Source organism: Lontra canadensis, unplaced genomic scaffold (assembly GCF_010015895.1).
Source record: "Lontra canadensis isolate GAN:19392208 unplaced genomic scaffold, GSC_riverotter_1.0 scaffold101, whole genome shotgun sequence".
In the NCBI taxonomy this organism is placed as follows: domain Eukaryota; kingdom Metazoa; phylum Chordata; class Mammalia; order Carnivora; family Mustelidae; genus Lontra; species Lontra canadensis.
The window spans coordinates 7,143,750-7,169,327 of NW_022631095.1; the positions used below are offsets into that span (position 1 = coordinate 7,143,750).

A 25,578-nucleotide genomic window follows, 5' to 3' on the forward strand; every position below is an offset into this window, starting at 1 on the left:
CTATCGCTGCTTGGAATCTCTCTGGCGGTCTGGAGCTGCCCAGACAGCCTCCGCTGCCATGTTTTTGGGTACAAGCAGAAGATCCTGCATCCCCAGGGACCGCGACTTGGAACCTGCTCTGCCAGCGGCCAAGGGGGAATTTATATGGTCTCTGCAGCCAGACTGAGGCTTCTCTCTGAGAAGGAGGTCAGGGTGCAGTTTGCTTTCCTCTAAACCTACAAAAACCATCAAAAGCGGTCAAGGTGAGAGGAAAAAAAAAAAAGTGAACAAACATAAAAACCTCCAGAGAACAAAAGCCTGAAAAAACCGGTTTCCTCAGAGCCCACCCCCTTGAGGGGGGCGGGAAGACTTAACTCAGGGAACATCATTGACTGAAAACCCACCTGGCAGGCCCCTCCCCCAGAAAACCAACCAGGAAAGAAAAAAAAAAAAAAGACTAGAAGAGAACAACACCCACTACTTCATAGGACAACTTTTATTTTTAATTTGTTCCCGCTGTTCTGTCTCATTTTTTTTATATGGATAATTTTTTTAACCTATTTACCATCACAGTGAGCTGTCCAGTACATCAAATTCCATAATAACCCTCTAACCTAAACTTTTTGATACATACACCTGTGTTTTTCTTTTGCATTTCTATTTTTTAAATTTCTTTTTCTAAATTTTAGTTTAGTCTAGTTTATTCCTTTTTTATTTTTATTTTCTAATATTCATAAAAAGACAAAAAAAAACCAAAAAACAAAAAACCCACAACTATATGTTCCAGCAATTGTACTTCTGAGTATATCCCCAGAATAATTTTTTTAAATTCTTTGTTTAATTTCAATTTAGTTAATGTATACTGTTATGCCCCAATAATGGGTCCGTGATTAAAGAAGCGAGACTGATGTAAAGCGAAGATCAAGCAAAGCTTTATTTCGTGCTAAGCATCAAGAATCTAACCCAACGTTTGGGGACGCACCTCTTACAAGAGAGGGTGACCCTTCTCTGTTTCACAGACTAGCTTTTAAGGGCAAAGGCCATGCGGTCGGGCCTGGCCACGCAGAGGTGGCCAATGAGATTGTAACACACACAGGAAACTCCACAGTTATGCTAGGTGACCAGTTGAGTTACAATTTCACCTAGTAGACATTTGAACCAGGCTATTACACGTTAATTAGGATTGGCACCAAAAAGGCTCCCAAAGGGCAGGGGCCCATACTCCTTGGTAGCTACGGAGACAGTATGCAACCCCCCACTGATCGATGTTTCCACCTGGCCTGACCCATCCTTGTATATGTGCTTTGTTACCTGGAGCTGGTTTCCTGGACTTGTTTTTAAGTAAGTCCCCCGGGCGAAGGGGAGCAGGGACAGTTTAAGGGTTAAACAACAAGGTTTTTGTTTAACCTCAATGAAAGCCTCTTGCTAAAATATAAAATATATAAAATAGGTCCTTACAATACTATAGTATTACTTTCTGGGATAAAATTTAGTGATTCATCAGTTGCATGTAACAGCCAGTGCTCATTACACCAAGTGGGAATAGCCATCACCTAATTACTCCTTCCCCCCACCCATCTCCCCTCCAGCAACCTTCAGTTTGTTTCCTAGAATTAAGGGTCTCTTATGGTTTGCTTCCCTCTTTATCATCTTATTTTGTTTTTCTTCCCCTTACTTTATGTTCATCTGTTTCATTTCTTAAATTCCCACATATGAGTGAAGTCCTATGGCATTTGTCTCTCTCAGACTGACTTATTTCACTTAGCATAATACTCTAGCTCTATCCACATTGTTGCAAATCACAAGATTTTATCCTTTCTGATGGCTGAGTGATATTCCATTGTTTATCTGTACCACTTCTTTATCCATTCATCTGTCAGTGGACATTTGGGCTCTTTCCATATTTTGGCTATTGTGGATATTCCTGCTATATGAACATTGGGGTGCATGTGCTCCTTTGAATCACTGTGTTGTATCCTTTGGATAAATACCTAGATATGCAATTGCTGGGTCATAGGGTAGCTCTGTTTTCCCCAAAGTAATTGAAAGCAAAGACTTAAGATATTTTTACATCTTTGTTCTTAGCAATATTATTCAGAGTTGCCAAAGTATGGAATCAACATAAGTGACCCAAGTGAATGCTTAAACAAAATGGGTATACACATACACATACATACATACATACACACACACACACACACACACACACACACACACACACACACACAATGGAATATTAGTCTTTAAAAGGAAGAAAATTCTGATTCTGAAACATGGTCCAACATGGATGAACCTTTAGGAAATTCATGATTTACAGTTGAGCTTTAAAAAGAACATAGAAGTTAGAAAGGGTATCTGCTCTCAGCACAAGAGCTTTCATCATTCTTTTTTTTTTTTTTTCTTTTTAGAACTTTTGTCATTCTTGAAATGAACTGCACCAAGTAGTGGACTTAGACCACCTGATTAGTTTATATACTTGATTACTGAGAGAATAGATTCATGTGAAGAATGGGGGGATTTTGTAGGTTGTTAGGTTTTGAGACGTCTGGGATCTTAGTAGAAAATACTACACCATGAGTCTTTTTAAAAATCCTCAGGTTTGAGTAATTCTTTTCACAATTAAGACAGAGAGCCTTGTTCTGTCTCCTCCATTTTACTTTAACAAAGTATCATTGTCCTGAAAATTTCTCAGTGGTTTAGGATACACAAAAATGTCTTAGTTAGATGGGCTATTTTCTATAGACATGAGCTAACTTTATTTATAGAATTATTTTTATCAAAATGTTAATTTGTATCTACTCCCGTATACAGTGGAAATAATTTCCCTTATGGGGAAGTGCTGGCATTTATGATAAACTGTAAAAACAATGAAACCCTACAGTGATGCAGTCAGGAATCCAGGTATAAAGTGATTGGTTCCTATTCCATGCCAATTCCATGTCTCAAATGAAGCCTGGCACAGGTTCTTCTGGGGACTAGGGAGATATGGAAAGAAGGATAGGAATAACAGAGAAAGAGGTATACTGCAGGGGTGGAGGGGTGGCTTGTAGGGAAGGAGAAGGTCCTCACATTATTATCTGACAGAGCTTCCATCCCAGAAGTCCCAGCCAGCACAGACCCATGTATATTTAAGCCCCCAAAATAACCTCCACCAGATGGAGCCAGTCTGCATCTCAGACTAAAGTAGGTTTTTACTTTCAGAGCTTGACAAGATCATTAATTTAAAATGTCAAGAATACTTATTTTGCAAGATTGAATATTTTCAGCTTTCATTTTCAGGGTTTTACATTTCTTTATTATTGTCCTATTGTTGTTTTTAATATTCAAATATCATAAAATATTTAAGCTGCTCTAGCAACAGACCTGCCTAAAAGAAATCTAATGGATGCCACATATGTAATTTTAAAATGTTTCATCCCATATACTAAAATAAGAAATCAGTGAGATTAATTTCATAATGTATTTTTAAATTTAATCCAGTGTATATAAAATATTATTTCAGTATGTAAACAAAACAAAACAAAACAAAAAAAACCTACTGAAACATTTCCTCCCCTTTTTTGTACTAAGTCTTTTGAAATGTGTTATATATTTTTTCACTTAATGCACATCTCAGTTTGGATTATCCTCATTTCCAGTTCTCAATAGCTACATGTAGTTTGGCTACCATATTAAACATTGTAACTCTATAAGCTTCTTTTTGTTGATGTTTATATAGAGAAGAATCATAATTGCATCCCCAAACTCAGTACATTTTATTTTTTCTAAGGTTTTATTTATTTATCTGACAGAGAAAGAGCACAAGAAGGCAGAGCGGCAGGCATAAGGAGAGGGAGAAGCAGGCTGCCTGCTGAGCAGAGAGCCTGATGCAAGCTCAGTCCCAGACCCTCAGGATCATGACGCAAGCCAAAGGCAGATGCTTAACTGACTGAGTCACCCAGGTGCCCCTCCATACAACATTTTAAATAATACATGTGGGAAGTCTCTAATAACATTACAGTTAAAGGTCAGCCATGTAGTTATTTTGGAAAATGTGTCCAGTTGTCAGTAAAGAATTTTCTTGGACTAAGATGTTGCTGGTGCAAAGAGACCTAAGAAACATAAAATGTATTTGTTTGTTTAAAAACACAATTATTAGGGTGCCTGGGTGGCTCAGTTGGTTATGTGCCGACTGTTGGTTTCCACTTGGGTGTTGTGGATTGAGCCCCGAGTCTGGCTCTGCACTGGCGAGGAATCTACTTCAGATTCTACACCACCACCCACCCCGACCCTCCCAAGAGGTAATGCTGTCTCTCTTTCTCTCTCGCAAATAAATAAATAAAATCTAAAAACACAGTTGTTCGGTGATATGGAAGCAATATTTTAAGCACCTTACATCTTATGTGATTACCGTGTTTATATATAGTCATTTTTTTTGTGCTTTAGACACTTCTTTGGAAATTATTTGAGATTGACATGTACTACACTATTATCACTTTTTTCTCTTGCAAGAACTAGCAAGTGAATCCCTGTTTTGCATTATTTGACCAAACATTGACTTTCAGAAATGAATTAGTTGCATTAAGTGGGACATGACTTTGATGCTAACTCTTGAGTACCATGCTTTTCAATTTTTTTGTGTTGACTGAAGTTGAAGACTTTTTCATAGTTCTTCAAGATTTTAAAAGATTGATTCTACATTCATTTTAAAATGTGTTTCTAACTTTTCAGCTTAAAATACAAAATGCCTTACATGTACTAAATTTTTATACATTCATACATTATATTGATTTCTTTTATATGTCTCAGAATAATGTTCTACTGTTATTTCACTTTTCTATTAAAAATACTCTGCTTATAAAGTAGGCAGCTTAAAAAGTTTTATCATTTATGCCACTTTTTTATATGAATCACAATTTCAGAATTTTTACAAAACTGTAACCATCCAAAGTACAAAATTAGACAAAATGCTGAGGCTAACTACACTGATACACAGTTCAAGTTTTATACATTGTGTGTTTGTAAAAAACCATACCAAAAAATAACCCCCAAATTTACAAAGTTCCACCTTTCCAATTGATATGGTTTATAATATATATTATACATTAAAATTTATAATGTAGAATTATGCTTCATCAAGTTCATACTCAGATTTTATTTAGTTTGCTCCCTCTAAAAGATTAATCTGCTTAAAAAACAAGCTTGGAAACAATGTATATAGTAGTGTTTCTTTTAGCTCCTTATATCTAAAATAATTAACATAATTACCAGGATAATCATTCTGTTTTTTTCTACTCACAACTGAAACCCACCCAAAATTAGTTATGCCCAAATATTAAGGACAGATTTATGAATAAATTTTGAAGTCAAGCAGTTACCAGTCTATTAATTCTTATTTAATCTATGTCCTATCTTTCTCCTTCAAAATGAGAAAATAGTACTTTGAGTATGATCATCTTAAAATACCACTGCATGAATAAAGAAAAACTGTAACATTTACTATTATTTTGGTCTCGGACATAATAATTTAAAGTAATCAAAATTGCTTTAGAAATAACCATGTGTGTCATGTGCTTTCTTTTAGATATGTGGCTTATTCACATTAAAAATATATTTAATATAATCAAAATTTCAAAATTTATATTTCTCTTGTCTACCAAATGTAATAGTATAAAATAGAGTGAGAAAACTAAGTCTGATTTTTTTTTAAAGATTATATTTATTTATTTGACAGACAGAGATCACAAATAGGCAGAGAATCAGGCAGAGAGAGAGAGGAATCAGGCTCTCCGCTGAGCAGAGACCCTGCGATCCTGGGATCCTGCTAAGTCTGATTTTTATAAGCACTTTGTAAATAGGTGAAATTAGAAAGGAGATATAATTTTTTCAGGTAGATGTATTTTTGTCTTGCTCACATCAGATTTACTTTGGATCATCAGTTACACAAATGAAAAATTATGTAGGATACTATATACAATGAGTGATATTTGGCAAGCAATATTTGACTTTTGAATCTGTAATTCTTTTTATGAATACAGGAGATTACTTTTTGTTTTTCAAATGAACCCAAATTTATATCTTACCAGTATTAAATCTGAATAGCAACAGTAGTGTAATCTATTTGAATAGTAGGAATTTTCCTTCTGGATTGATTCGAGCCTATGAAAGATCTGTTAAACTATTTTTATTTTATTATCATGATGGTGTTTACAAACACAGATTATTTTTCATTACAAAAGTAAAACCTAGAAACTAGAAGTTACCCAGATACCTCTCAAAGAGAAATAAAAAAAAATCTTGAGACACATGAAAATGGAAGTACAACGTATCAAACCTTATGGGATGCATGAAAAGCAATTCTCAGGGGGAAGTTTATAGCAATAAATGCAAATGCCTACCTTAAGTAAAAGGTAGGATCTTAAATAAACAACCCAATTTTACACTTCAAGGAATTAGAAAAAGAAGCACAAACCAAACCCCAAATTAGAAAAAAAAGGGAAGTAACAAAGGCCGGAGTTGAAACAAACAGTCTAAAAAGGACAATAGAAAAGATCAATGAAACAAAGAGCTCAATTTTTGAAAAAGTAAACCAAATAGACAAACAGATTTAAGAAAAAAAGAGGACTCAAATAATCAAAATTAGAAATGAAGCGGACATTACAGCTGATACCACAGAAAATAGTCATTCATAAAAGACATATATGCCAACAATCATTCTCAATGTGAAAGGCCTAAATGCTCCCATAAAATGGCATAGGCTTACAGATTGGATAAAATGACAGGACCCGTCCATATGCTGTCCACAAGAGATGCACTTGGAACCTGAAGATGCATCCAGACTGAAAGTGAAGGGATAGAGAACAATCATTCATGCCAGCGGGCCTCAAAAGAAAGCCGGGGTAGTGATTCTTCTATCAGATGAATTAGATTTTGAGCTAAAGACTATAGTTAGAGATACAGAAGGACACTACATCATTCTTAAAGGGTCTATCCAACAAGAAGATATAACAATTGTAAATATTTATGCCCCCCACATGGGAGGAGCCAACTATACAAGCCAACTATTAATCAAAATACAGAGTCATATTGATACGAATACATTAATAGTAGGGGATCTTAACACGCCACTCTCTGCAATAGACAGATCATCTAAGCAGAAAATCAACAAAGAAACAAGAGCTGTGAATGACACACTGGACCAAATGGACCTGATAGATATATATAGAACGTTCCACCCTAAAACAACAGAATACTCATTCTTCTCGAGCACACATGGAACTTTCTTCAGAATAGACTACGTACTGGGTCACAAATCAGGGCTTAATCGATACCAAAAGATTGAGATTATTCCTTGCATAGTCTCAGACCACAGTGCTTTGAAACTGAAACTCAACCACAAGAAAAAGTTTGGAAGGAATTTAAACATTTGAAAGCTAAAGACCAGCCTGCTCAAGAATGTTTGGATCAATCAGGAAATCAAGGAAGAACTTAAACAATTCATGGAAACCAGTAAGAATGAAGACACATCAGTCCAAAACCTATGGGATATGGGAAAGGTGGTCCTAAGGGGGAAATACATAGCCATCCAAACCTCACTCAAAAAAATTGAAAAATCCCGATTTCACCAACTCTCTTTACACCTTAAGGAACTGGAAAATCAACAACAAATTAAGCCAACCCGGTGCACAAGAAGGGAAATAATTAAGATTAGAGCAGAGATCAATGAGTCAGAAACTAGAGAGGCAGTAGAACACATCAGCGAAGCTAAAAGCCGGTTCTTTGAAAGAATAAGATCGATAAACCACTGGCCAAACTAATCCAAAAGAAAAGAGAGAGGACCCAAAACAATAAAATTATGAAAGAAAAGGGAGAGGGTGCCTGGGTGGCTCGGTTGGTTGGGTGACTGCCTTCAGCTCATGTCATGATCCTGGAGTCCTGGGATTGAGTCCCACATCAGGCTTCCTGCTTGGCGGGTAGTCTGCTTCTCCCTCTGACCCTACCCCCTCTCGTGCTCTCTCTCTTTCATTCTCTCTCTCTCAAATAAATCTTTTTTTTTTTTTTTAAGTAGAGAGATCACAACTAACACCAAGGAAATAGAAACAATCATCAGAAATTATTATCAACAAAAAAATTATTATCAACAGCCATATGCCAATAAGTTAAACAACCCAGAAGAAATGGATGCATTCCTGGAATCCTATAAACTTCCAAGGCTAAAACAGGAAGAAATTGACAACCTGAATGACTGATATCTAGTAATGAGATTGAAGCAGTGATCAAAAACCTCCCAAAAAACAAGAGCCCAGGACCTGATTGATTCCTTGGGGAATTCTGCCAAACATTCAAAGAAGAAATAATAACTATTCAGGGGCACCTGGGTAGCTCAGTCATTAAGCATCTGCCTTCGGCTCAGATCATGATCCAGGTGTCCTGGGATCAAGCCCCACATCGGGCTCCCTGCTCAGCGAGGAGCCTGCTTCTCCCTCTCCCACTCCTCCTGCTTACATATCCTCTCTCACTATCTCTCTCTTTCTCTGTGTCAAATACATAAAATCTTAAAAAAAAAAAAAAAAAAGAGAGAGAGAAAGAAATAATACCTATTCTCCTGAAGCTGTTTCAAAAAAATAGAAGAAAAACTTCCAGACTCTTTCTGTGAAGCTAGCATTACCTTGATCGCCAAACTAGGCAAAGACCCCATCAAAAAGGAGAATTTCAGACCAATATCCTTGACGAATATGGGTGCCAAGATTCTCAACAAGATCCTAGCTAATAGGATCCAACAGTACATTAAAAAGATTATCCACCATGATCAGGTGGGATTTTTCCCTGGGAAACTGGACAACATAAAAAAGAATCAATTCCTGGATATGAACACCCTGCCAAGACTAAATCATGAAAAAATAGAAAAACTGAACAGATGAATTACTAATAAGGAGATTGAATCAACAATCAAATACCTCCCAAAAAATAAGAATCCAAGACCCGATGATTTCACTGGTGAATTCTACCAAGCTTCAAAGAATCAATGCCAATCCTTCTCAAACTATTCCCAAAAAAAAAAAAAAAAAAAAAAAAAGGCGGGAACACTTTCAAATTACATAACCCTGATACCAAAGCCAGGCAAGGATACAGAAGAAAAGGCCAAATCCTTGATGAACATAGATGCAAAATATCCTCGATAAAATATTGGCAAACTGAATGCAGCAACATTTTGAAAAGATCATACTCCACGATCAAATGGGTTTTATTCCAGAGATGCAGGGATGGTTTAACATCTGCAAATCAATAAATGTGATGTACCACATGGTCAAAATGAAGTATAAAAACTGTATGATTGTCTCAGTAGACTCAGAAAAAGCATTTGACAGTATTTAACAACCTTTTATGATAACTCTCAACAAACTAGATAGAGGATGTATCTCAAAACATAGTAAGGGCTGTATGTGACAAGCCCATTGCTTATATCGTATTCAACAGTGAAACATTCCTCTAAGATCAGGAACGTTGGCCAAGGATACCCATCTCAACATTTTATTCAACATAATACTGGAAATCCTAGCCAGAGGAGTTAGGTGGAAAAAAGAAATAAAAGGGATACAAATCAAAAAGAAGGAAGTAACAGTACCTCTGTTTGCAGATGACATGGTATTATATATAGAAAACCCTATAGACTTCAACAGAAACACTATTAGAATTAATAAATGAATTCAGTAAAGTTATATATGAGAATCAGATATGTTTCTATATATTAACACTGAACTATCAGAAACAGATTTTAAGTAAATCCAACGTACAGTAGCATCCAAATAAGTAAAATACTTAGGAATAAATTTAATGAAGGAAGTGAAAGACTATACACTAAAAACTGTAAGACACTGATTAAAGAAATTGAGGAGGGCACAAAAAAATGGGAAAAGCATTTTGTGTTTATAGATTGGAATAATAAATATTGTTAAAATGTCCATACCATCCAAAGCAGTCTACAGATTCAGTGCAATCCCTATCAAAATTGCAATACCATTTTTCACAGAAATAGAAAAAAAAAATCCTAAATTTTGTGTGGAACCACAAAAGACATCACATAGCCAAATCCATCTTTTTTTTTTCTTTTTTAAAACTTTATTTGTTATTTTTCATCACATTAAGTATACTTTTTTTTTTTTTTGCCTTCTGTATGATTGATTGATTTGGCTTCAGGAGTAGAAGTTAGTGATTTATCACTTAGATATAAAACCCAGTGCTCATCATAGCAAGTGCCCTCCTTAATACCCATCACCCCTTTAACCCATCCCACACCCACCTCCCTCCTTCAACCATCAGTTTTTTTTCCTCTATTGTTAAGAGTGTCCTGTAATTTGCTTCCCTGTTTTGTTTTTTTTTTCTTCCCATATGGTCATCTGTTTTGTTTCTTAAATTCCATATATGAGTGAAATCATATGGTATTTGTCCTTCTCTGACTGACTTATTTCACTTAGCTCAATTCTCTCTAGCTCTACCTGCATCACTGCAAATGGCAAGATTTCATTCTTTTTTGTGGCTGAGTGATATTCCATTATATATATATATATATATTTATATATATGTATATAATACATAAAATACATAAAAATGCTAATTCAAAGAGATACATGCACACCAACATTTATAGCAGCATTATTTACAATAGCCACATTATGGAAGTAGCCCAAGTGTCCACTGACTGATAAATGGATAAAGAAGAGGTGGTGTACATGTGTGTGTATACTTTTTGAGAAACTTCTATACTGTTTTCTACTTTAGCTGTACCAGTTTGCATTTCACCAAAAATATAAGAGGATTCCCCTTTCTCCACATCCTCAAATCCTTGCCAATGCTTGTTGTTTCCTATGTTGTTAATTTTAGCTATTCTGACTAATAATGAGGTGATATCTCATTGTAATTTCCATTTTTATTTCCCTAATGATGAATGATGTGAACATCTTCTCATGTGTCTGTTGGCCATCAGTTTGTCTTCTTTGGAAAAATGTATATTCATGTCTTCTGCCTGTTTTTCAGTTGGATTATTCTTTTATTGGGTGTTTTATAAGTTTTTTACTTATTTTGGATACTAAACTTTCATCAGATATGTCATTTGCAAATATCTTCTCCCATTCCATAGGTTTCATCTTAGTTTTATTGTTTCCTTCGCTGTGTGAACATTTTTTTTTTTTTATGTAGTTCGAATAGTTTACTTTTGCCTTTGTTTCCCTTGCCTCTGAAACAGATCTAGAAAAATGTTGCTGTGGTTGATGTCAGAAAAGAGTAGCTTATATCGTCTTCAGGGATTTTTATGATTTCAGGTCTTACATTTCTGTCTTTAATCTATTTTGAGTTTATTTTTGTGTATGGTATAAGAAAGTGGTCCAGTTTCATTCTTCTGCATGTAGGTGTCCTGTTTTTCCAATACCATCTGTTGAAAAGACTGTCTTCAGTCCAAAACTAAAAGGTAACCTTTGGAGTGGGAGAGGATATTTGTAAATGGCATAACTGATAAAGGGTTAGTATTTAAAATATATAAAGAATTTATAAAACTCAAAATCCAAGAATCAGATAATCCAGTTTAAAAATGGGCAGAAGACATAAATAGACATTTTTTTTGAAGATATACAGATAGCCAGCAAATACGTAAAGATGCTTAACCTCATTCATCATCAGGGAAATGGAACTCAAAATGATGATTACCTCAAAAATGTCAGAATAGCTAAAATTAATAACACAGGAAGCAACAGCTGTTGACGAGGATGTGGAAAAAAGGGAACCCATTTACACCCTGGTGGGAATGCAAACTGGTGCAGTCACTCCAGAAAACAGTATCCAATGTTCCTCAAAAAGTTAAAAATGAACTACACTATCATCCAGCAGTTGTCATATTAGGTATTTACCCCAAAGATACAAAAATACTAATTGAAAAGGTTACATGCACTCTGGTATATATTGCATGATTATCTGCAATAGCTAAATTATGGAAACAACCCACATGTCCATTGACTGATGAATGGATAAAGATGGGTGTGTGTGTGTGTGTGTCTGTCTGTCTAGTGGGATATTACTCAACCATAATAAAGAATGAAATCTTGCCATTTGCAATGACATGGATGGAGAGATTATTATGCTAAGTGAAATAAGTCAGTCAGAAAAAGACAAACACCATACAATCTCTCTCATATGTAGAATCTAAGAAACAAAACAAATCACCCCGGGGGTGGGGGCATGCTAAGACAGAGGGAGGAAAACCAAGAAATAGACTCTTAACTATAGAAAACAAACTGATGCTTTACCAGAAGGGGAGGTGAATTGGGGGATGGGTTAAATAAGTGATGGGTATTAAGGAGTACATTTAGGGTCAGGATTAGGTGATGTATGGAAGTGTTGAATCACTGTATTTATACTTCAAACTAATATTACATCAGATGTGTAATATAACTTAACATTTAGAATTGTGATACCTTCACTTTTGTATTTCTTTTTCAAGATTGGTTTGGCTATTCAAGGTCTTTTGTGGTTCTATACAAATTTTTGGATTCTGGATTTTGGATAGCTCTGTGAAAAATACCGTTGTGTTTTAATAGAGATTGCATCAAATCTGTAGATTACTTTGGGTAGTTTAGACATTTGCAATATTTGTTCTTTCAATCCATGAGCGTGGAATGTCTTTCCATTTCTTGACATTGTCTTGAATTTCTTTCATCAGTATTTTACAGTTTTCAGAGTATAGCTCATCTCTTTAGTTATGTTTATTCCTAGGTATCTTATTGTTTGGGGCACAATTGTTAATGGGATTGTTTTCTTGATTTCTCTTTTTGCTGCTTCATTATTAGAGTATAGGAATTCAACAGATTTCTATATATTGATTTTGTATCCTGCGGCATTACTGAATTTATTTATCAGTTCTAGTGATTTTTAAGTGGAGTCTTTAGGATTTTCTATATATAGTTTCATGTCATATGCAAATAGTGGAAGTTTAACTTCTTCCTCACCAATTTAGACGCATGTTATTTTTGTCTAGTTGCTGTGTAACTTACATTACTACGTTGATAAAAGTGATGAGAGTAGACAGCCTTGTCTTGTTCCTCACCTGAGTAGAAAGGTTTCCCATTTTTTCCCATTTTTCCCCATCGAGTAGGATATTGGCTGTGGATTTTTCATATAAAGCCTTTATTATGTTGAGGTATGTTCTGTCTAGACCTACTTCACAAAGGATTTTATCATGAATGGATGTTTTACTTTGTCAGATGCTTTTTCTGCATCCTTTGAAATATGGCTTTTATCCTTTCTCTATTGCTGTTATCTGCTTGATTCTTTTGGAAATATTGAAATCCCACTTGATCATGGTGTATGATTTTTTTTTTTTTTTGAGAAAGCGAGAAAGAGAGAGCGTGTGCATGCACATGGGGGAAGGGGCAGAGGGAAAGGAAAGAATCTTGATGCAAACGACCCCTAAGCATGGACCGCTCCCCTGCAATGTAAGGCTCAGTCTCATGACCCATGAGATTGTAACTTGAGCCAAAACCAAGACTCAGATACTTAAACAACTGAACTACCCAGGCACCCTGATGTGTAAATTTTTTTTATGTTTTGCTGGAGTTTGTTTGCTAAGATTTTGTTGAGGAGTTGCATCTATATCCATGAGTGGATATTGGCCTGTAGATCTCTTTTTTTGTGGTGTCTTACCAAGCAATCTTGAGAAAGAAGAACAAAGCTGGAGATATCATAAGTCCTGACTTCAAACTATACTATAAATCTATAATAATCAACACAGTATGGTACTACATAAAAAAGCAGACACATAGATCAATGGGAATAGAATAGAAAATCCAGAAATAAATTCGAAGAAATTTGTTCAATTGATTTTTGACAAGACAGCCAAGAATTTCCCCGTTATCATGGGGAAAAGATTCTCCCCTCATTAAGTAGTTTTAGGAAAACTGAATACCCACATGGAAAAGAATGAAAGTAGACCTCTTTCTTCTACTTTACACAAAATCAACTCAAATTGGATTAAATCTTTGAATAAAACCATGAAACTCCTAGAAGAAAACATAAAGAATAAGCTCCTTGACATTGGTCTGTACAATACATTTTTAAGATTTAGGAACAAGAACAAAAATTAGTGGGACTACATCAAACTGAAAAGTTCTACACAACAAAGGAAACCATTAAGAAAATAAAAAGGCAACCTACTAAATGGGAAAAGACATTTACCCTGTTGGTGTAAGTGTTAACTGGTACAGTCACTATGACAAGTAGCACTGAGGCTCCTCAAGAAATTAAAACAGAACTACCTGGAGCCCCTGGGGAGCTCAGTCAGTTAAGCATCTACCTTCAGCTCAGGTCATGATCCAGGGTCCTGGGATCGAAGCCCACATCAGGTTCCCTTCTTAGCGGGAAGTCTGTTTCTCCCTCCTTCTTACCCCACCCCCAACTCTTTCACTATCTCTTTCTGTCTCTCTCCCTCTCTGTCTTGTGTGCACACTCTCTCTCAAATAAATAAAATCTTTTTTAAAAAGTAGAACTACCAGTAATCCCACTTCTGAGTATATAGACAAAGGAAACAAAATTATCTGTATTCTTATGTTTATAACAGAATGGTTTACAATAGCCTAAGTATGGAAAAAAACCTAAGTATCAGTCTACAGATGAAAGGATAAAGAAGATGAGGTGTATATACACAATGGAATATTATGCAGCCTCTAAAAAAGAATGAAATCTTGTCATAGGCAGCAAACATGAGTTAATCTGGAGAGCATTATGCTAATTGAATTAAGTTAGACTTTGAAAGATAAATACCACACAGTATCACTTGTGATATTTTCATATGTGAGTTTGTTTGTTTTTTTAAAGTTGAATTCATAGCAGTGGAGGGTATAAAAGTCATTTTCAAGGTTTGAGGTGTGGGGGAAGTTGGGAATAGCTGGTAAAAAGATGTTAACTTTTCAGTTATAAAATGGATAAGATCTGAAGAAATAATGTATAACATGGTAACTACAGTTGATAACACTGCATTGAATAATTGAAAGTTTCTAAGTAGAATTTAAATGTTTTCACAAAAAATATTTATATATATGTAATATTTATATGTATATGTAAAATGATAGGTGTGTTAACTCAGTGAAGGGACTCTTCATGATATATATGTATATTAAATCCTCATACTGTATACTTTAAGTATCTCACATTAAATTGTCAATTACACTCAAGAAAATTAATAAAACAACTTAGAAGAGGAAATGTAATCTGTACAATAATTGTAATTTTCCAGGATTTTTGCAATATCGAGAAGATATTTTCTGAATATCAATACTGACCATTAATTTTAAGTAAATTAATAAATAAGTAAATCTCTTACATTGCATAAATCAGTTATTCCAGAGGGAGAGGAAGATGGCAGCAGAGTAGGAGGACCTTAGACGAATGTTGTTCCATGAACACAAACTAGGTAACTATCAAATCATCCTAAATAACCCAGAAATTGACATGAAGACTTTGGTAAAACAAGCTCCACAACTAAAGGAAGAGAAGACATTGAATAAAGTAGGAAGTATAGAGATGTGATTTGGGGAGAAACGGATGCCAGGTGCTACAGAAGGAAGAGAAGTGTGGTTGTAGAGAAGGATAAAAGAAAGAGGAGCACATGGGAACACATAGGGAGAATGTTTCCCTAAGCCATTGGTTTGGAAAACAAGAGGGGCTGGATTTCATGTATTCTTACCATCAGAGGGGCTTAGAACCTGGAGTTTTAACGGTCAGTAGGCTTGCCTGGCATTGAGACCAGATGGCACTGCACTGCTCCTGACAAGGCAGGCAAACAAAGCAGAGGGAACTAGACAGCATTATGCTAAGCAAAATAAGTCAGTCAGGGGAAGATAGATACTATATGATTTCACTCATGTGTGGAATTTAAGAAACAAAAAAATGAAAAGAGGGACTAAAAAAAGAAGAAAAAAAGAAAGAAAAGGAAAAAACAAAGCAAGAAACAGACTCTTAAGTGTAGAGGACAAACTGATGGTTACTAAGAAGGGATGAGTAGGTGGTTTAAAGAGGTGATAGGGTTAAAGGAATGCATTTGTTGTGATGAGCACCAGGTGATGTATGAAAGTGCATAATCACTATGTCGTACACGAGAAACTGTTACACTGTATTTTCACTAACTGGAATATAACTAAAATCTTTTTTAAAAAATCACTTCTTTAGTAAAGTTGGGAGTGGGGAGACAAATAGATAAGCAAACTAAGTATGGTGTACCATAAAATGAAATAGTATTTAGCAATAAAAGGAAACAAACTATTGATTTGCACAATATGGGTGAATCTTAAATATAATTTGCTGAGTAAAAGAAACCAGTTTCATGCCATTTTGAAAAAGGGAAATCTATAGGTCTGGAGGATATCAGTAATTTTCAAGAATTGGTAGGGGAAAAGAATTGCCTAAAAGAGGGAAGCAGGAGGGAATTTTCTACATCTAGTGAACATATCTAGTACATAGATTTGGTTTCTAAATATCGTTGCCCTACGAGAAGAACTGGACTTCTTGGAGACATTTCTTCCAGGGTCGAGATAAGGAAAATTTAAGATGAGCTTGCAAGCACCTTTTTGTGCTACCTAAAAGAAGTGCTGAAAAACAAAAAGGAAAAAGAGGAAGCCATATTCAGAGGACACAGAAGCCTCCTTGATAGAATTCCCAGTGGCCAAAGCTGAAAAAAAAAATGGAGCAATAAATGTAATAATGATAGGTTTTATTATGATGTAAAAGAATAAGATTATATCCATGTGTCCATACTTACAGAACAGTTTTCCTATTACTGATGTAGAACAAATGAGGGAAATAAAAAAACACCATTAGATCAGCACAATAATAATTATCATAGGCAAAATCCACTGATGAATGTTTGTATTAGTGTGCAGAAGTTTAAGGAGAAGCAGGCTATTTTCATAGTTACAAATTTTCCCCAAAACATTTACAAAAGAAAATTGTAACATTACAGAATAGAAACTTTCCAGACAGCACCTCAACCAAGTAATCAAGGTTAATATCACTAGTCATAAAACATACATACCCTAATCTTACGCAGTGAGAGGCTGCATCACATATGGTATCCTTCTGAAAAATGTACAGCATCAGTCTAATTAAACAAACCTAAATTGGGGATATTCTGTAACATAACTGGCCAGTTCTGATAATCTTCAAAATGTCAAGTCATGAGGGACAAAGAAAGAATGAGGTTCTATTTGTGACTGGAGAAAACTAAGAAATCGGAATAACTACATGCACTACTGGATCATGGATAGTCTCCTGGAACAGAAAAGAAAAATAATAATGAAAAAATTGGTAAAGTCTGAATAAAGTCTTAAGTTTAATTCATAGTATTGCATCATTGCTTTCTTCATTTTTAAATTTTTACTATGGTTATGTAAGTTGTTAACATTAGGGGGAACTGGGTAATGGGCAGAGGAGAATGTAAGTACTATCTTTACAAATCTAAAGTTGTCTCAAAATTATGTTAAGTATAGATGTCTAAGGGTCCAGTGTTTTTTTATATCTCACAATAATCAAATAGCAGTGGAGAAAAAGAGACTATTTTAACTTGATCACTAAATACTTTTGATAATTATTAATTTTGTGGTTATTTTGAAGTTTTTTTTGTTTTTTGTTTTGTTTTGTTTTAAGATTTTTTATTTATTTATTTGACAGAGTGAAAGAGATCACAGGTAGGCAGAGCAGCAGTCAGAGAGAGAGGGGGAAGCAGGCTCCCCACTGAGCAGAGAGCCCGATGTGGGGCTCAATCCCAGGACCCCGAGATCATGACCTGAGCCAAAGGCAGTGGCTTAACCCACTGAGCCACACAGGTGCCCCGGTTATTTTGAAGTTTTAATAAAAATACTCACTAATCAATATCTAATAAGCAATAAGACCAGAGATGATTGAGGAATTGAACAGGTGAACTAAGACAAATGCTCTTAATTCGGTGCTGTGTTTTTTAGCAGTATATCAGCGTTTGTTAATTTTCTTCTTCTATTCATTCCTCTTTATTGAATGTAACCATCCATTTTTTGCCCGCTTCATACTTAACATACATTAGAATCTCAGATTTAAATTTACCCTCCTTGAAGGAACAGATTTTTTTTTTTAAGATTTTTTTATTTATTTAGGGGGAGTAAGAGAGTAGAGGACTAGGGAGGAGCAGAGAGAGAGGGAGAAGCAGACTTCCCGCTGAGAAGAAAGCCCGATGAGGGGCTCAATCCCAGGACCTTGAGATTATGACCTTAGCCGAATGCAGATGCTTAACCTCCTGAGCCACCCAGGCACCCTGGAACAGAGATTTAAAATAGACTGGGCAATTACAGGTTTTGTTAATGGCTGTTAGGGTGTCTCATGCTTTATGGCAGTTGAGAAAGTAGTACCTATAAGATGCCAAAGCACTGTGGATGCCATCACCATCCTACCTCATTAATAGCTTTACTGGGGTTTCAGTATAAGAGAATTACCTGTTACATGCCAGATTTAGTTCAATATTATTCACTGGACTGAATCTGTAATGATTTGTTGTATTCTGTATACTTGGCAATGTGCTAAGCCATGTAGAAATCAAAAATCAAAATCAAAATTGTGATCTCTGCCAAAGAATCCCCACTCTTTTTGAAAGAGGACAGACGTGAAGACACTGTAGTGGGTAGAAAGAGCAAAGACTTTAGAGATTTTGCAGTCATATCCTTACTATCTCTTTCTTTGATTACTAGATCTGTGGCCTTGGACATTTATTTAAACTTTCTTGAGTTTGTTTCATTATCTGTAATATGGGATACTAATGTCAGTCTTAGAAAATTGTTATGATCATTAATACCTGGCACATAAACACTTAGTAAATGATACCTGTTTTTACAGTTTTTGTTATCATGACTGATAGACTATTGAAAACATTGTAGTTTATTACACTAAATAACTTTGTTTACTGATTGTTGTTAAGTGCTCAATTTGTGTTTTCTTCTTTAGAGATGATGAAGAGAAAAAAAAATCTCCATCTGAAGGTACTGATGAAAAGGCTAATGGAACACATCCAAAGACCATTAGTCGTATTGGGAGCACTACCAACCCATTCTTAGACATTCCTCATGACCCAAATGCTGCTGTGTACAAAAGTGGATTCTTGGCTCGGAAGATCCATGCAGATATGGATGGAAAGAAAAGTAAGCACAATTTGTTGTCATTAGTCTATTTCATTTATTTCATCTTGAGGCTTAAAATTTAAAGTGAATTTATCTGAAGTAAAGTCAAGGGTGAAGAAAAATTATATTAGGTTTATCTAGAGAAATATTAACTGAACTTTGATGAAGCCTGTAACCCTAAGTCAGAAAACCATTGTGGCCCCTGCTCTTTGAGTAGAATTATAGATCTTCAGAAATGGAAGACCTCTTGCAGATAATTCATTTCCAACCTTTTGTTCATTTATTTACTCTTGATTTCAGCAAATAATTCTGGATACTTACCTATGTACTAGACATCAAAAATATAGCAGCCAATGGGATGGGCAAGGTCCATGTCTTCATGGAGTTCATATCTCTGGTGGCTGAGGGGAAGAGTGAATTTATAACATGTGAAATGATCAATAATGTAGGATCCTATAAACAAGGAAGGGAAAGAATTATGGTCTGTACACTTGAAGGGATTGGCCTTTATGGGAGATGGATAGGTATGTCATAAGCAAGCATGGTATGATTAGTACTAGAAAATTAAAGGAGTCCCATATGATGGCTCTGTGAAGTATGAGACATCATTATTTAGTGACAGGTAATAGTGTTAGAAATTTGAAAGAAATTAAGTATGTTTCCGTGCTTGAGTAACCTATGCAGAGGGTGAAATAGCAATTTGATATAGTTGAACAAGCTAAGGTAAGCTAGTATGTATGCTCAAAATTAGTGGGTTAAACCTTTAGGGTGTTCCTACCTATCTACGAACACAATTAGGCACTGCTTGGATGGACAGTACCACTATTTCCATCTGTGGTTGGGTACTTTTTCTTAATGTGTTAGCACATTTTATTGGGTTATGGTCAAGAGAAATATTGTAACAGAGTGGCTTTGACACTGACTTACGATGCTGAGTAAGTTTCTCAGTTTTTCCAAGTTCCTTAGGAGTACCTCTACCATATATCCTATACACTCTATATACTAGCCTATTAGACTACTTAATTTTCTGGAAGAGAATTATTTCAGGACTCATAGTTGCAAGTGACAGCAAGTCTAACTGGCTTAGGGAAAAAAGGGCAAGGGCACACTTAAAATGAGGAGTGTTGCCAGGACACTTTGTCCACTTCTGTCTCTGCATTATATTGCATGTCACCTTTACTCTTGGAAACAGGTCTCTCTTACATGGTTACATGATTATTAGCAGCATTTTAGAGCATGTGTTCAATTTTGTCAACAAAAAGTATTCTCCTTCTTTCCTAATTTTGAATTTACTATATTTTGGGAAGAACTCTGATTTGTATGACTGAGAGATGGAATACTATAATTGTCAGCACTCACTGGGTTGAAAATACAAAAAGGGAATACTATAATTGTCAGCACTCACTGGGTTGAAATGCAAAAAATCCCTCAAGAACGAATAAGATACAGTTTTCGTAGAAAAGGGGTTTCTTTTTGGCAGACAAAGCAATAGATATTCATCTCTTTGTTGCCAGCATACACACATACCCTTTCTCCAGCCAGTTCAAGCAAAGCTTTTGGAGAACATAGTACCATCTTCCATTTATAACCACAAATATACTCATCTCTGTCCCACATGTCATGCCTAGGAGTGGCTCCCATCTTCAAGGTTTAAATTTGCTGGTCAATGTCCATTTTCCCTAGGTAGGGATGTAAATTCATGCTATAGTCTAAATAAAACTACAGAAATATCTGACATAGTTTATATGAAGTACTAGAAACAAAAAGTAGAATAGCTGCAGTTTAAAATACCAGTTCAGGAAAGGCAAAAAAAGGAAGCAATACCAATCATTGATTTAGTGTATTTTACTACTTTCTGCAGAGTTAACCTACTTGAACATCTTTTCATTGATTCACTTCCGTAGCAATGGACTGACATAATTGATTTACTTATTCTAGAGAGTCCCCAGATTTGGCCTACCAGTGAAATTTTCTTTCTGTTTTGTTTTCCTGAGATTATTGGAGAGAATTAACTTGCTGGAAGGTCTGCTCCCTTAGCAGCCCACTCACTGTATATGGGTATAGGTACAAAACCTGGGAGTTGCTTAATAGTTGAGCCATCCTAGACATTTTATATCATGCTAGATTTTCCTGCCAATATAATGCCTTTAAAGCCTTAGTTAACTCCTCTGAGAACTTGAGGTTCATTAGGTCAGTTTTAAGTGTCATGGGACTTTTATCTTTTTAGCAACTTAAGAATTTCTGCTTAGGTGAGACACTCTCCGCAAAGACCAGCACAAGCCCCTGCCCTCATGATGTCCCTAAAGCCCAAAGTTTTAAAAGTCAGCAGGCTTGGCTGGGATACAGCTCAGAGAGCATGGCACTACACCTGGAGAGAAGTCAGACAAACAACCTAGAGGCAGACTGTACAAATAAACAGTGGGGAGATTATTCGCTCTTCTTGGACTGCCTCCCAGAGAGGCAGCATGCATAGTACTCCTCTCCAGGAGCAGAGAAACCGGGTAGGGCCATTTCCTCCACCACCCCTCAGCATATACACAGAGCCACCTGGGGTAAGCAGCAAAGTGCCGACCCTAGCTGTCTAACCTGCTTACACCAAGTCACATCCCTGCAATCTGGTAGTACTGCCTTTCTCCATAAAGCTTGCCTCAGTCCCAGTGCTGAAGGCCGTTTCCACAGAAGATCAGCAGAAGACCCTGCCCACACCACAGCTCCTGACCAGAGTTCTTTATGTCTTCAGTTCAGGTGGAAATATCAAGTCTCATTTAACATGCAGACCAGAGTGCACCCAGTTAAAACATGCTACATTCTAGCCAAGGACCAAACACTTCCCACTTCAGGCAAGGAGAACCCCTGCAGAAACTGACCTGAAGGATATAGCAGCCAAAACACAGTAGTAGAGAGCACGCAGCACACACCAGAGACCCTATCTGATGTACCAGGTCCTGGACCTATATGATCTCTTCTTGATAAAGCCATGATTATCAGGAGCAGGAAACATACAGGCTTTTCTAACACAGAGAGGAAGAGAAATTTAAACAAAAGCCAAGACATAGAAATTTGTCCCAAATGAAAGAACAAGATAGGGTCACAGCCAGAGAGCTAAGCAGAACAGATACAAGTAATATGACTGATAGGGAATCCAAAGCAACAATCATAAGGATACTTTGCTAGCTTAAGAAAAGAATGGAAGACCAGGGAGACCCTTATTATAGAGATAAAAGAGTAAAAAAACAATTAGAAATGAAAAATTCAGTAACTGAGATTCAGAACAGGCTTGATGCAATGAACACAAGGATGGAAGAAGCAGAGGCACAAAGAAGTGACATACAAGATAAAATAATGAAACATAAGCTGAACAAAAGAGAAAGAATTTTGTAATATGAGAATATACTTAGGGAACTCAATGACTCCATCAAATGTAATAAAATTCATATTATAGGTGTACTAGAAGAAGAAGACAGAGAAAAGAGGACAGGGAATTTATTTGAGAAAATAATATATGAAAAGAGAAAAGTCTCAAAAGCAGCAAGACAAAAAGAAGTCCCTAACTTACAGGGAAGACCCATGAGGCTAGCTTCAGATCTCTCAACATAAATTTGGCAGGCTAGGTGGTAGCGACATGATATGTTTATAGTACTGAATGGGAAAAATCTGCAACCAAGAATAGCGAGGCTATAATTCAGAATAAAAAAGATAAAAAGAGTTTCTCAGACAAAGAAAACTAAAGGAGTCCATAGCCATTAAACCAACCCTGCAGGAAATATTAAAATATTAAAAGGGAAAAAAATATTAAAAGGAAAGACCAAAGTGACAAAGACAAGAATGTAATAAAGAAAATCTCCCAAAACAAGCCAAGTAATAAAATGGCACTAAATACCAATCTATCAGTAATTACTCTAAATGTAAATAGATTAAGCACTCCAATCAGAATACACAGTGTCAGAATATATTAAAAAATAAGACCCATTTATCTGCCTACAAGTAATTGATTTTAGACCTAAATACACCTATGCATTGAAATTGATGGAATGGAGAAATACTTATCATGTAACTGGACATCAAAATAAAGCCAGATTAGCAGAACTTCTATACAACAAACTAGACTTTAAACCAAACACTGTAAGAAGAGAAGAAGGGCATTATATCATAACCAAGGGGACAATCTAAAAATAAGTGTAATTGGAAGTATTTATACATGCAGTGTGGGGTCACCCCAATATATAAAACAATAACAAACATAAAGGAACTCATTAATAATAATACAATAATAGTAGGGGACTTTATCTCCCCACTTACATCAATGAACAGACATCTAAGCTGAAAATTGACAAAGAAACAATAGCTTAATAACTTTGGATGATGCACTGGACCAGATGGACTTCACAGATATATTCAGAATATTTCATCCTAAAGTGGCAGAATGCACTTTAATGCAGGTTCTTATTGAGTGCACATGGAACGATGTCCAGAATAGATTATATACTAGGTCACAAATCAGGCCACAAGTACAAAAAGATTGAGATCATGCCATGCATCTTTTCTTTTTTTTATATTAAATTTTTTTTATTTAATTTCTTTTCAGTGTAACAGAATTCATTGTTTATGCACCACACCCAGTGCTCCATGCAATACATGCCCTCCTTAATACCCACCACCTGGCTCCCCCAACCTCCTACCCCCCGCCCCTTCAAAACGCTCACATTGCTTTTCAGAGTCCATAGTCTCTCATGGTTCATCTTCCCCTCCAATTTCCCTCAACTCCCTTCTCCTCTCCATCTCCCCATGTCCTCCATATTATTTGTTATGCTCCACAAATAAGTGAAACCATATGATAATTGACTCTCTCTGCTTGACTCATTTCACTCAGCATAATCTCTTCCAGTCTCATCCATGTTGCTACAAAAGTTGGTTATTCATCCTTTCTGATGGAGGCATAATACTCCATAATGAATATGGACCACATCTTCCTCATCCATTCATCCGTTGAAGGGCATCTTGGTTCTTTCCACAGTTTGGCAACCGTGGCCATTGCTGCTATAAACATTGGGGTACAGATGGCCCTTCTTTTCACTACATCTGTATCTTTGGGGTAAATACCCTTGCATCTTTCTGACCAGAGTGCCATGACTTGAAGTCAACCACAAAAAAAAAATTTAAAAAAAAATTTTGGAAAGACCACAAATATATGGTGGTTAAACAACATGCTACTAAACAATGAATGGGTCAACCAGGAAATCAAGGAAGAAATAGAAATGTATATGGAAACAAATAAAAATGAACACAACAGTCCAAAGCCTTTGGGATGCAGCAGAAACAGTCTAACAGGGAAATACATAGCTATACAGGCTTAACAAGAAAGGAAAATCTTTAACAACCTAACCTTATTTCTAAAGAAGCTAGAAGAACAACAATTAATGAAGCCTAAATCCAATATAAAGAAGAAAATACTAAAGATATCGAAACTAAAAAAAAAAAAAAAAAGAACAAATCAATGAAACCAGGAGGTGGTTCATTGAAAAAATGAATAAAATTGTTAAGTCCCAAGCCAGACTTACCAAGAAGAAAAGAGAAAGGAACCAAATAAGTAAAATCAAAACAGGAGACAAAAAATAACCACCAACACCACATAAATAACATTATAAGAAAATATTACGAAAAACTATATATGCACAAATTTGACAAACTGAAAGAAATGGATATATTCCTACAAACATGTGAACCACCAAAACTGAAACAAGGAGAAATAGAAAACTTGAAGCGACCAATAACTAACAAAGAAATCCAGGGCTAGGTGGCTTCATGGGTCAATTCTACCAAACATTTAAACGACAGTGATTACCTGTTCTTCTCAAACTATTTCAAAAAATAGAAAAGGTAGGAAAACAGCTACATTTATTCTATAGGCCCAAAATTACCCTGAATTCAAAATACATATTCCACTAAAAGAGAGAACTAGAGGCCAATATATTTGAGGCTTGTGGATGTACAAGTTCTCAATAAAATAGTAGCAAACCAATCAAACAATCCATTAAAAAAAGCATTCACCACTATCAAGTGGATTTATACCTGGCCTGTAAGGGTGGTTCAGTATTAGAAAAACAATCAAAATGATACACCACATTAATAAAAGAAAAGACAAGAACCACATGATACTTTCAAGAGATGCAAAAAAAGCATTTGAAAAAAATATGTAACATCCATTCATGATTTAAAAAAAAAAAACCCTCAACAAAGTAGAGTTAGAGAGAATCTACCTCCACATATAATAAAGGCCATATTGAAAAGCCAACAACTAATATTCTCTTCAATTGGGAAGACCTGGGAGCTTTTCCTCTATGGTCAGGAACAAGACAGGGATGTCTGCTCTCACCACTGTTACTTAACACAGTACTGGAAATCTTAAGCATCAGCAATCAGACAACAAAAAGAAATAAAAGGC

The 25,578-nt window shown here is 35.7% G+C and overlaps 1 protein-coding gene across 4 annotated transcripts in view; it reads left to right on the forward strand.

Annotated features, from left to right (window-relative positions):
* PSD3 (pleckstrin and Sec7 domain containing 3) overlaps positions 1-25,578 on the forward strand; it is a 601,036-nt gene that overhangs the window by 431,192 nt on the left and 144,266 nt on the right. For all 4 annotated transcript variants that reach the window (XM_032838061.1, XM_032838062.1, XM_032838063.1 and 1 more), the window contains one exon: positions 18,964-19,157. In XM_032838061.1, coding sequence (XP_032693952.1) covers positions 18,964-19,157 — 194 coding nt within the window. The remainder of the gene's footprint in view (positions 1-18,963; positions 19,158-25,578) is intronic.